The 15,152-nt window shown below is 34.6% G+C and overlaps 2 protein-coding genes across 3 annotated transcripts; one reads left to right on the top strand and one right to left on the bottom strand.

Annotated features, from left to right (window-relative positions):
- Positions 1-6,229, top strand: LOC107784470 (uncharacterized). Of its 2 annotated transcripts, XM_016605605.2 has the most exons (4): positions 1-156; positions 261-354; positions 2,209-2,418; positions 5,207-6,229. In XM_016605605.2, exons 1-4 carry the CDS (start codon positions 82-84, stop codon positions 5,917-5,919), a joined length of 1,092 nt encoding a protein of 363 aa, XP_016461091.1. In that variant the 5' UTR covers positions 1-81; the 3' UTR covers positions 5,920-6,229. The 2 variants fall into 2 exon arrangements, with proteins under 2 accessions (XP_016461091.1, XP_016461093.1); XM_016605607.2 differs by lacking the exons at positions 1-156; positions 261-354 and adding an exon at positions 1,792-1,987.
- A 138-nt stretch (positions 6,230-6,367) lies between these two features.
- Positions 6,368-11,428, bottom strand: LOC107784471 (sec-independent protein translocase protein TATC, chloroplastic). The gene is made up of 4 exons (XM_016605608.2): positions 11,080-11,428; positions 8,868-9,175; positions 7,529-7,819; positions 6,368-6,864 (listed from the first exon to the last, which is right to left on the bottom strand). The coding sequence occupies exons 1-4, from the start codon at positions 11,324-11,326 to the stop codon at positions 6,655-6,657; spliced, it is 1,056 nt and encodes a 351-aa protein (XP_016461094.1). The 5' UTR covers positions 11,327-11,428; the 3' UTR covers positions 6,368-6,654.
- Between the last annotated feature and the right edge of the window lie 3,724 nt (positions 11,429-15,152).

Genomic DNA, 15,152 nt, shown 5'->3' on the forward strand with positions numbered 1-15,152 from the left:
CAATCGTGTTCTTCCGCCTCAACTCTTCTGCAAATAGTGTAGCAGGTTTTGCCTTTTAAACTTTTAGGGGAGAGAAGAGAAATGGGGAAAGCAGCAAAAGAGCAATTGAATAGAGCTCTAAATGAACATCTCAACACCATTCATGAAACTCTTCAGGTTTAATTATATGACTCCTTTAATTTTCTTTTTCTTTTTTTGCATTCCTTATTATTTTTGTATCGCGTGATTTATGATTTTTTTTTTTTTTTTTTGCTTTATAGGTATTGAATCAAACACCATCATCGTCACTTGAAAGAGTAGGCTGGAAAGAAGTAATTCAAATGGGTGAACAGCTTTATAAACAAGCCACTATGGGTCAATCTTTTTTTTTTCTCTCTCTTTTATGTATTTAATTTTTGCTTCTTAAAGTTCCAATTTTTATGCTTTATATATATATATATATATATATTCCATCTTTGTGCTTGTATTTGGTTTTGATGAAATGAGGTTATGTTTTTCTTTTAATTTAAATAATGCAATTTATGCTTAAATATTATAAATGTAAGATGAAGGTTGATATTGAAAGTTCTCAGTCCTCCTTGAGCCATTTCTTCTGTCTTGTAATGTTGTGATGAGCTTATTTTTACCTAATATCCTTTTCATTTTAGGTGATATTATAGAGTAAGGTTGGTTCTTATTACATAATTTTGGACATCAACACGATAGAGAAAGATATATGAAAGCTCAGTACGTTAGGCATAATGACTGGACTTAGATTGAAAATGAATAGAACAAGATACAAAGTAGTTCTAAATGAGTGGTTTCCAATCTATCATGTGGACTAAAAGAAAGGTAAGTGTTGCCGCCAGAGCTTTGATCTAGTGCTTAGAGTACAACTTCTGATGTGTGGGTTAGGCACACGTCACAACACACTGACAAATGCTGGGTATTTAAGTGGATAAGGGTAGAGGGGCGGGGCCATTATCTACCAAGTTTCGAATCGTGTGCCAGTGTCCCTCAGAGATTTCTCGGTTAGCTAAAAAAAAGGATCCACTAAAGTTAGGGCTGCAAAGATATCAACCCAACAAGATATGCCGCTAAGTGAGTTCTAGATCAAGTATCTTTACATGGTATCATTTTTTAGCATTCATAAGGACATAACCATAGCTACTAATCATGCAGTACGAGCTCTAGAATTTACTTCAGAGCCAATCCAACAAGAGCGATTACATATTTGTCTAAAGCCTTTAATAACTACCAGGAAGCAGTTTGTTCTGATAGTACTTCGTGAGCTTGAAGTAAAGTGTAGAACTAGAAAAAAGAACAGCGAGCTAAAAGAAAAGAGATAATGTGGTGCATGAGAAAGGAATTAAAGGATGGTTGAGAGAATTTATTAATGGTATATATATATATATATATATATATATATATATATATATATATATATATAGAGAGAGAGAGAGAGAGAGAGAGAGAGAGAGAGAGAGAGAGAGAGAGAGAGAGAGAGAAAAGGATAGGTCTTTGTTTTACAATGCTAGGCATGGACATTATCTGTTTCCATATTAGAGAATCTATTTAAGTCATTGTCAATTCGATGTTGTGTGTTTATGTTTGATAGTGAAGCATCAGCAGTTATATGTTGTAGTTAAGCTAATATAGACTATCCATAAAAGAGGAAGTAAACATTGATTTGGTTATCAGAAACCTATACTACAAGAAGAATGGTGTGACTTAGATATTTAAACGCTTAGATGTGATTAAACAAAAGTATCATCTTTAAATGCTTAGATGTTTCAACTTTTGTCTGGGACGAGCGACGCATGTTTCATTTATACATTTAAGTGAATGTCATATGTTACATTTAATGAAGGGTCTTTTTGGAGTGGGGCATGATACAAGCTTTGCACCGTACCAGTTTAAAAGAATATTCATCAACTTTTTGTCATGCACCCGCCCCTATCCAATGAGAGTTCTTTGGCAACTTGGACCTGTGATTGGCCGAGAATTGGTAAATTTGTTTGATTAAATCTAAAGCTGAAGTATATAGCTTCTGTGGTATTTCTTGCTAGCATAGAAATTCGTAGGCCTTTTTTTTGGTTTTTTTTTTTTTTTTTTTTTGGGGGGGGGGGGGGTGTTGTCCAATTTTGATTAACTGGATAATGGTAAGTTTCAGGCATTTACCTAGGAGATAATGTTGGTAATTGACAATTATTTTTCTTTTTGGTGCAGTTGGAATGCTTTGGACTGGAGAGACTCCAGAGGTTAAAGCACTCGAGGAGAACATGGCTTCATATTTTAATATGCTGCAAGGGCTTCTTTTGCTCTCCCACTCAAGTACAGTGGGCGCAGGACCTACCCTGTGTTCTTGCATTCATGCATCCATTAAGCAAGTTGTTGATAGCAGTTTCTTGTTGATGAAAGAGTCTGTGTCCTCATATGGTACTCTCTCTCTCTCTCTCTATTTATTTATCGATTTATGCCCAGGCCAAGTCCATGAACATATGAAAAGCTTACAAGTACAGCATGTTAGGAAGTGTTAATGTATCTGAAATGGATAAAAGGTTCACTCATCATATTGCTTTGTGAAAGTGCTTATCTTTTCTGAGTTTATGCATATGTGGCGCATCAGCATTTATCATACAAACAAATTATCAACTTTAACATACCTTGAATCCTTTCTTAAGCATACATGGGTTCCACATCCCAGTATAATCTCCCTTTTCTGTCGCTTGTTTGACGAGAAAATAGATAGAGAGCATAAAAGGCAGGACTAGCTAGTTTTATTTTTTACGCTATGATTGAGCCACTACACCTGTAAGTTACTTCTAGTGTTATTGTTAAACTTGGTATTTCCTTAAAAAGAATCATAGTGGTCTGCCTTTTTTAGGATAGCATGTTGGTAATTATGAGCCAAATTATCCAAGTTCAGCCAAAGAGCTTATTGCCCCAAAGGTACTAACAACTACCTAACAGTTGAACATCTATACTTGCGCGTCCAGATGCTTGCTGGCGTGCTTTGTCAAAATTTTAAAAATTGCATAAACATCACATGCTTGAAACACCTCCTCCCACAAAACATAGAAAAGGGACGCAGAAGGAAAATCAGATAATGGTATATCTTGCAAAAATAAATTGCAGAAAGGCTGAAAGGGAAGAAAGAACCCGTTCTGCCGATACCACCATTCCCTCCCCCCCCCCCCCCAAAAAAAAAAAAAGAGATTGAGAAGTTTTGTAATGGTACCAAATGTGGAAAAGAAGTGGATAGCATTTCATATGCTAGGGTGTAAAAAATCCTGATGAAAATAAATTTTCTACAAAACTTTCTATGGAGAACAGTGGGGAGGAGAGTAAGTGATGTGCCAGGTGCAGAACACAGTAGTAAAACAGCAATGTTAAGTGTTAACCTATAAGCTAAGTATAGATTTACAGCCCTAAGTATGCAAGTTTTTTTCTAAGTTGCTCGGACTCGGGTGCGGATCTAGAGGTCAGATCCTTCATGATCTAAATTTAAAGATTCGGGGGTACGGATCCAGGTACGGATACGGGTGTGGGGATTCAGCTAAAAATAATTCAATTATTTAAAAATAGAGTTATAAAAATATGTCTAAATTATGAGACATTATGTGGAAAACTTACAAGGTATTCCAAGAAGGAGAAAATATTGAACAAGAGTAGAATTTTAAAAGGAGATAAAAGGAAAAGGAGTGACATAGAAATTTATATATACAAGGTATTCCATTTTCTTCCATATCACCCTAGCTTTTGATTTGTTTTCAAAAATCATTGTTTCTGTCCCAAATTTTTCCGTTGATTTTGGTCAAAGTACCCAAAATCGGTTGACCAGATCCGACACGGATCCCACACCCATATCCACACCCACGTCGTGTCGACACGGGTGCGGCACTGAAAGTGAAGAATCCGAGCAACTTAGGGTTTTTTTAACTCTTGACAGCATTTAGCATCCAAAACATTGTATAGTTTGAGACAAAGTGACACTTGTAAAATAACTAAAGATTACGTCTCTGATTCTAAAGACATAAAATATGTTCCTTCACGAAATCACATTTTGGTCTTTGGTCGGCTTAAAGTGATAGAAATGTTCTCCGGGAAATATTTTGTACAAATGAAGGAAAATAGCTGAATTTCAAACAGATTAGTTATTTTCGACTACAATATATCTTTCATTCTGTTTTATGATTATTACCAAACTAGTTGTCAATTAAAGCTGACAAACTTCCACCTGAACAATAATATCAAGGCAAGTTCTATCCGTCCATAGATAAATATGCTCTTTGTAATTTGTAGAGGGATCCAAGGGTTATAGCAGGATCCCTCTACAAATTACAAAGAGCATATTTATCTATGGACATGATAGAACTTGCTCTAGTGGTGAGCACTATCCACTTCCAACCAAGAGGTTGTGAGTTCGAGTCACCCCAAGAGTAAGGTGGGGAGTTCTTGGAGGGAGGGAGCCGAGGGTCTATCGGAAATAGTCTCTCTACCCCAGGGTAGAGGTAAGGTCTGCGTACACACTACCCTCCCCAGACCCCACTAGTGGGATTATACTGGGTTGTTGTTGTTGTTGTATCCAAGGGTTATAGCAGGTTCTCATTCTATCTTTCCAGTTTCTAAATCAGGCTTAATGCAAAGAGCTATCTATAGGTCAATTTTAGCTGATAGTGTAAAAAACAGATGACAGTGTTGGTGCGTCAGTGCACATAACTTAAATTCTTCTTCTTTGTATAACTTGTTATGTGTTATGTTTACAGTTTTGGAAACTTACAAAGTTATCTTTATATATATTTCACTCTGTTTTATGATTATTGCCAGATACTACCTCCCCCTCCCAAATGACCCGCATCTACTCTCCATCACTGTCACCTATCACCAACCTTCTCCCAGATACTGTAGGAAGATTTTGGCAATGGTTTTCTTTGATAAAACATCTGATGAAAACAATTTTTTACAGGCAACATTTTTGCTTCTTACCAAGTGGACCCTATTCGGTTGATATGGTTTTCTCTGTGCTATTCAGTTAATTGTTTTGCTGTAGTTCCTGCAGTTCAATTGCACATCACATTTATCTTCTGCTTCTAGTTGTGGCATATTGCCTTTCAGGTTCATTCATCGCATGTATCTTCTGCATCTAGTTCTTGCATATTGATTCTCTTTAACAGCTGTTATAATTCATGACCAACCTTATTTGCTGCCCAAAATGGATGTGCAGGATCTAACAACAAAAAACAGAAATTATCGATCCCACAGTTGGTGGGCACTGTCTGGGAAGCTTGTTCTGCTCTTAAGAAGACTCCACCCACCAATATTACTGCTATAGGTCGAGCAATGACGCAACTTGCCGTTTCCATGAAGGATGTACTTCGCGAAATGAATGAACTGAAGCCAGCATCATCTGAAGTAGCAGATGAGTTTTCTGTTCAAGATTCTCCCGAAGGAGAAAGCAAATCCGATGATAGTGATGATTCATTTGGTGGTGATCTAGGCAATGATCTTTCTCCGGAGGAGATGAAAATTGCTCATTTAACTACTGACGTGGTGTCGGAAACACTTGTGGTCATTAAAGAACTTATTCGCTCCATTACTAGCTTGCTTAAGCAGGAAAGTTCCGTGGATAATGCTACTTTTGTAGCCTCTCTAGAGAGACTATTAAAACTTTCTCAGGAAATTGGATTGCAAGTTGATGAACTTGGAGCTTCTCTTTATCCTCCACAAGAAATTTCTGCATTGAGGGCTGCTACAAAGAAGATCTCAAGTACTATCGATGAAACACAGGTGGAGTTGGAAAAACTTAAAGGATGTTCAGAAGATTTTGTTAAAGCATGCACTGGTTTACGGAGTTCATTGAAACGGCTAGAAGATGAATTAGATCACTCAGATGCAACTGATCCAATGTCTAGGATGGAAAACCTTGTTATCGAGTAATGTTAGTAAAGAAAGGGCAAGGGAACGGGAAGGAGAAATAGATGCTCAATGAGCTTCTTAGTTTGTAGCTACGAGTATTGAGTAAAAAGTTGTAACAGTTCGTTGGATGTGTTTTTGGTTTTTGTGACATTTTGCCATTAAATGAATATATAGTTATTAAACCGTCAAGCTAATATAGAGTTGTAGATCGAAACTTGTAGCTTGATTCTTTACTCATTCCATACTGTGAAGAATTATAGGAAATTATTCGATAAAACTTCTTTCTATTTATTTCTTAATGATATTCGACGATCAAGACAATTTTGTTTTAGCTGAATTTTGTAAGAGGATTGAATGATAAGTTGCACCAATGAGAAGTTCTAAACAAGATTATGCCATTCACGAATTGTTTTAACTCTATTTTGTTTGTACCCTTTGCATCATTTCTGTGGCCAGAAAGAGTATATAACGCGAAAACGATAGCCCATGACTTTTTTCATTCATATATTAGTGAAAAGATCCATCAAAACGACTTCGGAATGGAGTGTCAACTAAGCTCCTAATTATACACACTGGATAATTTTACATGGATTATGACAATAGTAAATGGTATTCAAAAAACAGATCATATATCCTCCACTCAAATGTCCTTTTTATGCTACATGACTTTTGGTCCTATGCATGATCATTCTACTAATACTTCTTGGTATATTGATGCAAAAGAACAGAAGTTTTGACCACATTACGGCGATCACTCTATCGACCAGAAAGCTTAACCATCCACGCTCCACCCAAGTAAAGTCCCAAAAGGGGGCCAGCTAGAAGCATTTGGGTAAGGGGATCAGTTGATGGTGTGAGTACTGCAGCAGCAACGACAGCACCTACCACCACGTATCTCCAAATCGACAGCATTTGATCTCCCGACACCAGACCAGTTTGTCCAAGAAGCAGTTGAATGACAGGAACCTGTAAAGGAGATGCATTATAAAATTGCCAATTGGATTAAAACAATTTGGATATCATGAGGATGCTGATCAACATCATACAATAGTATTTGCAGAGACAAATATATTCAAAGCTACCCTAGGTTGGAAACCATGGCCACATTCTTGACTGCTTCACCACTACGAATCATCATACTTACTTTTTTTTCAAAACGGTGGTGTTTGGGTCAGTTTACGCGCATCTGGACTAGTCCACTAGGTACTTGCTACCTCCCACCAGCACATGTACCAGGAAACTCTGCTAATAAAGGCTTAGGTAGATGAGAAGATATCGCCTAGCCTTTTGTGTCTCTACTGTGATTTGAACCACAATCTCACATGGTTTTCACTCACTTCATCGACCACTAGGCCACACCTAAATCTGCTTAAAAAATCTAATATTCGCTTCTATTTTCAACCCGAAACACTGCTCAATTATGGCCAAGGTGGTTTTAAGCAAGAACTAGTTGTAAGTCAAGCCAACCAAGAACACAAAAGTGAAGTACGGTCAAAGATTTGAGCAAAGTACGGTCAAAGATTTGAGCAGCTCGAGATTGAACAACTAAATTTACTTGCACTAAACTGTTTATCAGGGTGTTCTTATATACTCATGCAGAAAGGAAAATATGCACAAGCAAAAGATTTACCTGGAAAGACAATCCTGTGCTGAACATGAGTACGAGCACAAATTCAAAGTATTGATCAATGGACCAAAAGGATTCGACAGCCCCTTCTGCATAATTGACAAAGAAATTCAAGGCTGCTGGAGTGAGAACCAAGTGTGAGAAAACAATGCCGGTGTAGAAAAGTACTGAAGATCCAAGGACAATTGGTGCCAGGAATCTTCTTTCTGACATTGTTAAACCAGGAAGAACAAAAGCTATGATCTCGTAGAGAATCACGGGAGCCCCTAAAAGAAGGCCACTATATCCTGAGACCTACATCAAAAGTGTGAACAGAATAGTTACTACACTGAACTTGCCAAATTAGTATGAATGCCAATGTTCGATTTGATCCAAACAACACGAACATCATGACATCGTGATCAACTCCAATCTTATGTTTGAACTTTTTTTTTCTACTTGAGCATTTAGCACTACATCATCAGCTGTATGCTAGAAGTCGCATGAACAAGTATAGCTTGTAAACAATTATTCAAGGACAAGTCCCTCGCAAACAATTATAAGCACATTTTTAGGATACGTCAGAAGATGCCAACTTAATACTTCGGTAGCAGAAAATTTATACAAGAGAGAGAGAGAGAGAACAAAACAAAAACAAAAAAGCACTTCAGTACTACAAGTCCAGTGAGTTAAAGCATTCAATTAAGCAAGTTTAGCTTTCAGCCTATTGGATTTCTTTTCCAAACAGCCCCAGCTTTCCTTCACTTTAGTATTAGTATGCCAACTTCCCTATATCAAAAGTAGCAAAACACGTTGTTCAATAGCCTCCATTTCTTTGACGTATTCAGCACAAACTATCTGAATACACGTATCTATTTATAGGTACATTAAGACTACTTGCTTTTTGTATTTAATACTCCAACCACTTGTTTGACTCATACATGATTTTGAAGATGAAACTTTAAGACAAGGATTAGTTTAAGGCAAGTGGATCCAGAATTCCAGATGTGGGTTTGATTACTTGCTGGTTTCTTTAAATGTTAAGGCGTGTAACAAGCAAGGGCGATTGAACTTTTACAATCTATAAGTGGTAAGGTACTCGTTATCGAAGGGTTTTTGCTCTTTTTGATATATGTATATATGGCCTTAGCACAGCCTTTGTGCTACGATTAATTCAGTATATAATCACGATAATGAGCCAGATATCAGGCACTAAGGACAAACTTTTAACCCTTAAAAAGAACTCAAACACAAAAGAAAGATCCACCTAGTTCGCAAAATAAGGTTCAACAACTTCGCTGTAGTAATTAAATGGTCACTGGAATGAGTGACAAAGAAGATTAAATTAAAGATGCAGTCTAACCTTTAAAGTAGTGAAAAAGAACTCTCCTGGACCTAGTTGCAAAAATCGAACACCTTGTGCTAGAACAGGGGCTTCAAGAATCAAGATAAGTTCTTTTGAGAAGGCAAAACATCCCACTATAGCAGCACCAACGGCCAAAACAGACACAAAGAGTCTCTGACGCAACTCCTCCAAATGATCGAATAGAGTCATTTCTTTATCATCAGGTAGGAGCTCTTTACTAGGGTAAAGGAAATCATAAACAATACTCCCATCACTATCTGATTCATCATTCTTAAATACACTCTCGCTTGAGCCATCAGCAACATCTGAATTTCAAAAATAACATGCATTATTACGATAAAATTACACCTAAACTATTTTGCATTCATGGACAATCACCGGCTCACAGCACAATGAAGAAAGAGAATGAAAGAAAGGAACCATTTTATGTACGATAGGGGTGTTCTTCTGGAGAGTTGCATCATAGAGGTGTTGAGTATTGCAAAAACAATTGTACAACCACAAAATAGGCAAAGTATGTATAAGAAAATAAACTAGTACGCAAACAATTTTGTGCAGATTAGAAGGAGAAGGGTAAGATATTGTTTTCAGTAAATACCATTAGACAGTTCAATTTGCTCCACTTTTTCCCCCTATGCACCATTATCACTTTGGCACATCGTAACACTTTTCTCTTTTCCAAAATGTATAACATGCATATATGCATATTACTATATTAAGGAAATTTACTTCTCGAAAACGATTAAAAAGATAAGCTTTTATATAAATGACAAAGAACATGTGCATTTTCTCACATTTTCTAGAAAAAAAAAATATGCATACTCACAAATTATTGACCCTTGGGCAAGGGCGAGCAATTTCAGTAACTTAAAAGGTGCATCGCGTTGCACTCAACCACAAACAGAAGTGTGTTTATTATCAGCAATCTATTTAACCCTAATATGGGGAATGACCACTCAAGTGCTCACATGGACTACAATATATGGACGAATATCCCTGGAGCTATTCGGTGGACTGTGGGGTAGAAAGAAACAATAGGACTTTTGAAGGGAAAAAGGAAAACTTAATTAGACTACAAATGCCTTTTCAGCCTTCTGGTTTAACATAACTGATGTAGATGCAGCAGAAACCATGTCAGGCTTCCTCAGCTCATTACAAACACTATAATGAATCGAATTTTTGCAATCTGTAACTACACATCCAGCACTTTATTTATGCTGGGCAGTACATATTAAAAGTACTGATCTTACTTATCAAGAAAGAAAAGAAAAGGAAAAAAACATAGCTGAAGGAACTCTCAGAACCTCTAGAGGTTTGAGACCGAAAATCCTCTTTCTCCTTTCCTATTCTTGATAGTGATGGAAGCATTAAGCAGGATGCTGAATTTTACATAGACGCGAAATGGATTAAAAGTTTCAAGGTTAATAAAGTTAACAGGGAAGTCGTGAAGATTTCCATATACTATCAGCAAACGAGATCTTGGTGTTATATTATATGCAAAAACTCTGCTCAAACAACCTCAAAGCTCCTCTAATAAAACTTACAAGTTGCAATTAACAACCACAGATAACTAGTGAAATTATAGGTAGGATAAACTAAACAAATACAAGCATATGCCAAATTCTACTTGCTTAGAATACCCCAAAACCCAAATTTCTCCAAAATCACCATATTATAGTCTTACCAATCAGAGCAATCCTCTCTATGATACATAAGAATAATTAGATACATAACAATAGAAACCCATAAAACAAGCCCTTATAGAAATCACTTCAAGCAACAAAGAAACATAACATAATTTAGCTAAAGGTTACACCTTTATATAAAATACCATATCAAAAATTCAAGAAAACCATTAAAAGTTTAATAATTTACATAATAATCATCTGGGTATTTCTTTTTTTCTTCTTTTTTTAGTATCAAGAATTATATATGCATATCTTCAACAGCTAAACTAAGACTAGTAGCATTTGCACCAATAATATAACTTAGCTAAAGAACCAACTCAATTAAAAATTACACCTTTATACAAAATACACATAAAAAATTCAAGAAAATCATTAAAAGTTCAACTTAGCTAAAGGACCAACCCAACTAAAAATTACACCTTTATACAAAATACCCACGTCAAAAACTCAAGAACACAATAAAAAAAGTGCAATCTTTACATAATAATAATTATTTGGGTAATTCTTTTTTTTTTCCTTACCGGGCCTATCTTCAACAGCTGAACCAAGATTACTAGCATTTGCACCATTAATTTCTCTTTGCTTCTCTTTAGCATCTTCAACAGCTGAACAAACAAGTCTATTGAACCTTTTCAAGTCTTTTCTGTTAGAAAGATTCAATTTTGGTCTTTGGGGGTTAATATTTAGAGCAGTTCTTGAATTTATGCATTTGAAACAGTGAGTTTGAGTTAGGTGAAGATTTGAGATTAGAGCACTTGAACTTCCCATCTTTTTCTTTTTTTTTCCTTTTTCTGATTTGGTTTTATTTTGTGTGTGGTTTTGTTCAGAGGAAAATGATGAAAAAGGGTCTTTGAATAAGCTGAGGGGATGATTGGTTCTCACTTGTCTTTGCTAAAAGAATATCTTCAGATCCTGGCGTACTCTAGTGGTAGATTTGTATATACTCTAACGTGCGCCTTTCTGCAAATGTGCTTCAAATCAAAGGGTGTTTTATTTATTTTATTTCAAGAAAAATAATGTTCACGTGATTTTGGTACAGTCACAAAAAATTTCAAGGTATTCTTTAAATATTTATAGTTAATAAAACTCCTCCTAATCCATTTTAGTTTGTTCTGGAAAATAATATTTCATACAATAAAATAAAAAATTTAAATACAAAAAGTTAAATAATATATAGGATAATTGCCTCTTGCTCTCACCAGTACAAAAAATTACTCCCTTACTCAAATTTTATTTTGTCTCGAAAATATTTAAATGAACAAAATAATCCTTATGTATTAAATAGTAATTACTAATTTCTATACTACAATACTTGGATTATTATCCATGCATAACTTGTTGACAACATATTGAAGAGTTTGGAGCAAGTTTGTTTCAATATCCAAGATGTATAATAAGGTGAGAGAACCATGACGTCATAAATTCAAGTTTCGGTAAAAGCTAAAAGTACGAGGTAAAGTTTTAAGAAAATCACATAAGAACAACTGAGCTCCTTACTTTTCAAATTTATAGCCCACATTTCAATTTACAATCAACTAGCCCTAAAATAATAGGCTAAGATTCAACATACAACTCCAATAGGTTCTCGGAATTATTATTTAATTTTTAAAAAATATTGCTCAAACTTTTAAATTAATTTTCAAATCAGTAACTGTAACTCAAATATTAGTTCAACAAACCAAATCCATTTGGGTGGTAAAAATTAGATTTTTAATAGGAAAAATTTCACATAAGAACAACTAGCTCCCTACTTTTCAATTTTATAGCCCACATTTCAATTTACAACTAATTAGCCCAAAAATAATAGGTTAAGATTCAACATTCAACTCCAATAGGTTCTCAAAATTACTATTTATTTTTTAAAAAATGTTGCTCAAGCTTTTAAATTAATTTTCAAATCAGTAACTGTAACTCAAATATTAGTTCAACAAACCAAACCCATTTGGGTGGTAAAAATTAGATTTTTAATAAGCTTGAATATATGGGTTTAAATTTCGAAGTTGTTTTGTGAGAAATTTGGAGCGAGTGTTATTTAGACTTGTTGGAAATAGTATAAGAAGGTTGTATATAAAATTTGAAGTCATTTAATGGAGATTTGGATTGGTTTTGAACAAGAATTGTAACTAAAAATTATGGAAGATGTTCGTCTACAAACGCTTGTATAAAGGTATATAAAAGTGTATATTATTGTATAAGATGTGTTTATACACTCATATACACTATTATACAAGATTATACATAATTATATAAAAAACTGATTTCGTATTATTTCTTGCGTCTTTTCTGAAATTTAACTCAAATCTTGCTTAAATCTACTCCAAATCACTTCAATATTAAATTTTGAACTCATTTTGATATTTTCAATCAATTGGAACTACACCCAATCCAAATAACTAACAGACTCAAAAAATTCTATTTTCGAAAGGAAAGCTTTGAATGGCCTTCAATGGTGGATTTCTACTCTTCAATTTTCTTACATTGCAACGAGGTGACATAGGGGAGGGGGGAGCAGAAAATACACAAACCCTTGAAGTATATGTAGAAGACGAGAGAAGAAGGGAGAGTGAAAGCAATGGTTGTGAGAACACAAATTTAACTCCATAGCTTTTAGAATCAATGGTTGCAAGAACACATATTTTGAATTTGCTAATGGTTTCAAAATATGTACAATATGGACTAGGTCGGGTAAAACTTAAAAACATGAGTCATTTTTTATTATGGTGTAAAATCACGTGTATTTTCTTATAATTCTTACTAAATTTTTCTTATTTGCCTGAACTTTGATGAAAAAGTTTCTCAACACTTGTGCTGCTAGAAGGTACCCGGTCGAAAAAGGGCTTTTAACATATTTATCCGGTCGGCTAAAATAACTATATTTGTTAGCTAAATATACAAAAAATATACACTAAGTATCCATAAAATATGTCTATCATATATATTAAAATATATATTAAAGAAAATCAAGAGAATTCTTATTTCGGGTTTCATTTTGCTTTGGACCTTTTCTTGGGGGAAGTGCACAGATAGCCACTGATTAGAGATGTCTTTACTTTTTAGTCACTATTTTAAATGTATTTACTCTTTAGCCAATGCTTAATAAATTTTTACCCGCCAGACAAAAATACCCTTGTGCTAGACATAGATGTAGTGTAAATATTAAGGACATGGTGTCCTTAACTTCATGAATGTTGTGTAAATATTTAGGATAAAGTGTCCTGTATTTGCACCTTCTGCTGCTAAACTTTTAGACATTATGTTCTTAACTTCATATGTGCAGTGTAAATATTAAGGACCTGGTGTCCTTAACTTGCATGTGTGCAATATAAATGTTAAGGACATAGTGTCCTTAACTTCATGAGTGATGATTAGAGATATCTTTACTTTTTAGCCACTATTTTAAATGTATTTACTTTTTAGCCAGTGCTTAATAAATATTTATCCGTCGGACAAAAATACCCCTGTGCTAGACATAGATGTTGTGTAAATATTAAGAATATGGTATCCTTAACTTCATGAATGTTGTGTAAATATTTAGGACAAAGTGTCCTGTATTTGCATCTTCTGCTGCTAAACTTTAGGACATGGTATCCTTAATTTCATGTGTGCAATGTAAATGTTAATGACATAATATTATTAACTAGTATTTGCAACTTCTGTTGTTAAACTTTAGGACATCATGTCCTTAACTTCATATGTATAATGTAAATGTTAAGGACATGGTGTCCTCAACTTCATGTATGCAATGTAAATGTTAAAGACATAATGTCCTTAATTTGTATTTGCACCTCTTGTTGTTAAACTTTAGGACATCATGTCCTTAACTTCATATGTGCAGTATAAATGTTAAGGACGCGGTGTCCTTAACTTCATGTGTTCATTGTAAATGTTAAGGACATAGTGTCCTTAACTTCATGAGTGATGTGTAAATATTAACGACAAAGTATCCTATATTTGCACCTTTTGCTGATAAACTTTAGGACATCATGTCCTTAACTTCATATGTGCAGTGTAAATGTTAAGGATATGGTGTCCTTAACTTCATGTGTGTAATATAAATGTTAAGGACATAATATCATTAACTTGTATTTGCAATTTCTGTTGTTAAACTTTAGGATATCATGTCCTTAACTTCATATGTGCAATATAAATATTAAGGACATGGTGTCCTTAACTTCATATGTGCAGTGTAAATATTAAAGTCATAGTGTCCTTAACTTCATGTGTGCAATGTAAATGTTAAGGACATAATATCATTAACTTGTATTTGCAACTTCTGTTGTTAAACTTTAGGACATCATGTCATTAACTTCATATGTGCATTGTAAATATTAAAGACACGGTGTCCTTAACTTCATGTGTGCAATATAAATGTTAAGGACATAGTATCCTTAATATTTTACACATCACTCATGAAGTTAAGGACATCATATCCTTAATATTTACACATCACTCATGAAGAAAGGGTAAAAAAGACTTTTCGTATTAATTTTAATAGAGTAGTGGCTAGTTTTGCTCAACATTAAAAATACTGGCTAAAAAATAAATACCACTTAAAAAAGTGGCTATACCACGCCATTTTTACCCTTTTCTACAC

This window comes from Nicotiana tabacum, chromosome 24, assembly GCF_000715075.1.
Source record: "Nicotiana tabacum cultivar K326 chromosome 24, ASM71507v2, whole genome shotgun sequence".
In the NCBI taxonomy this organism is placed as follows: domain Eukaryota; kingdom Viridiplantae; phylum Streptophyta; class Magnoliopsida; order Solanales; family Solanaceae; genus Nicotiana; species Nicotiana tabacum.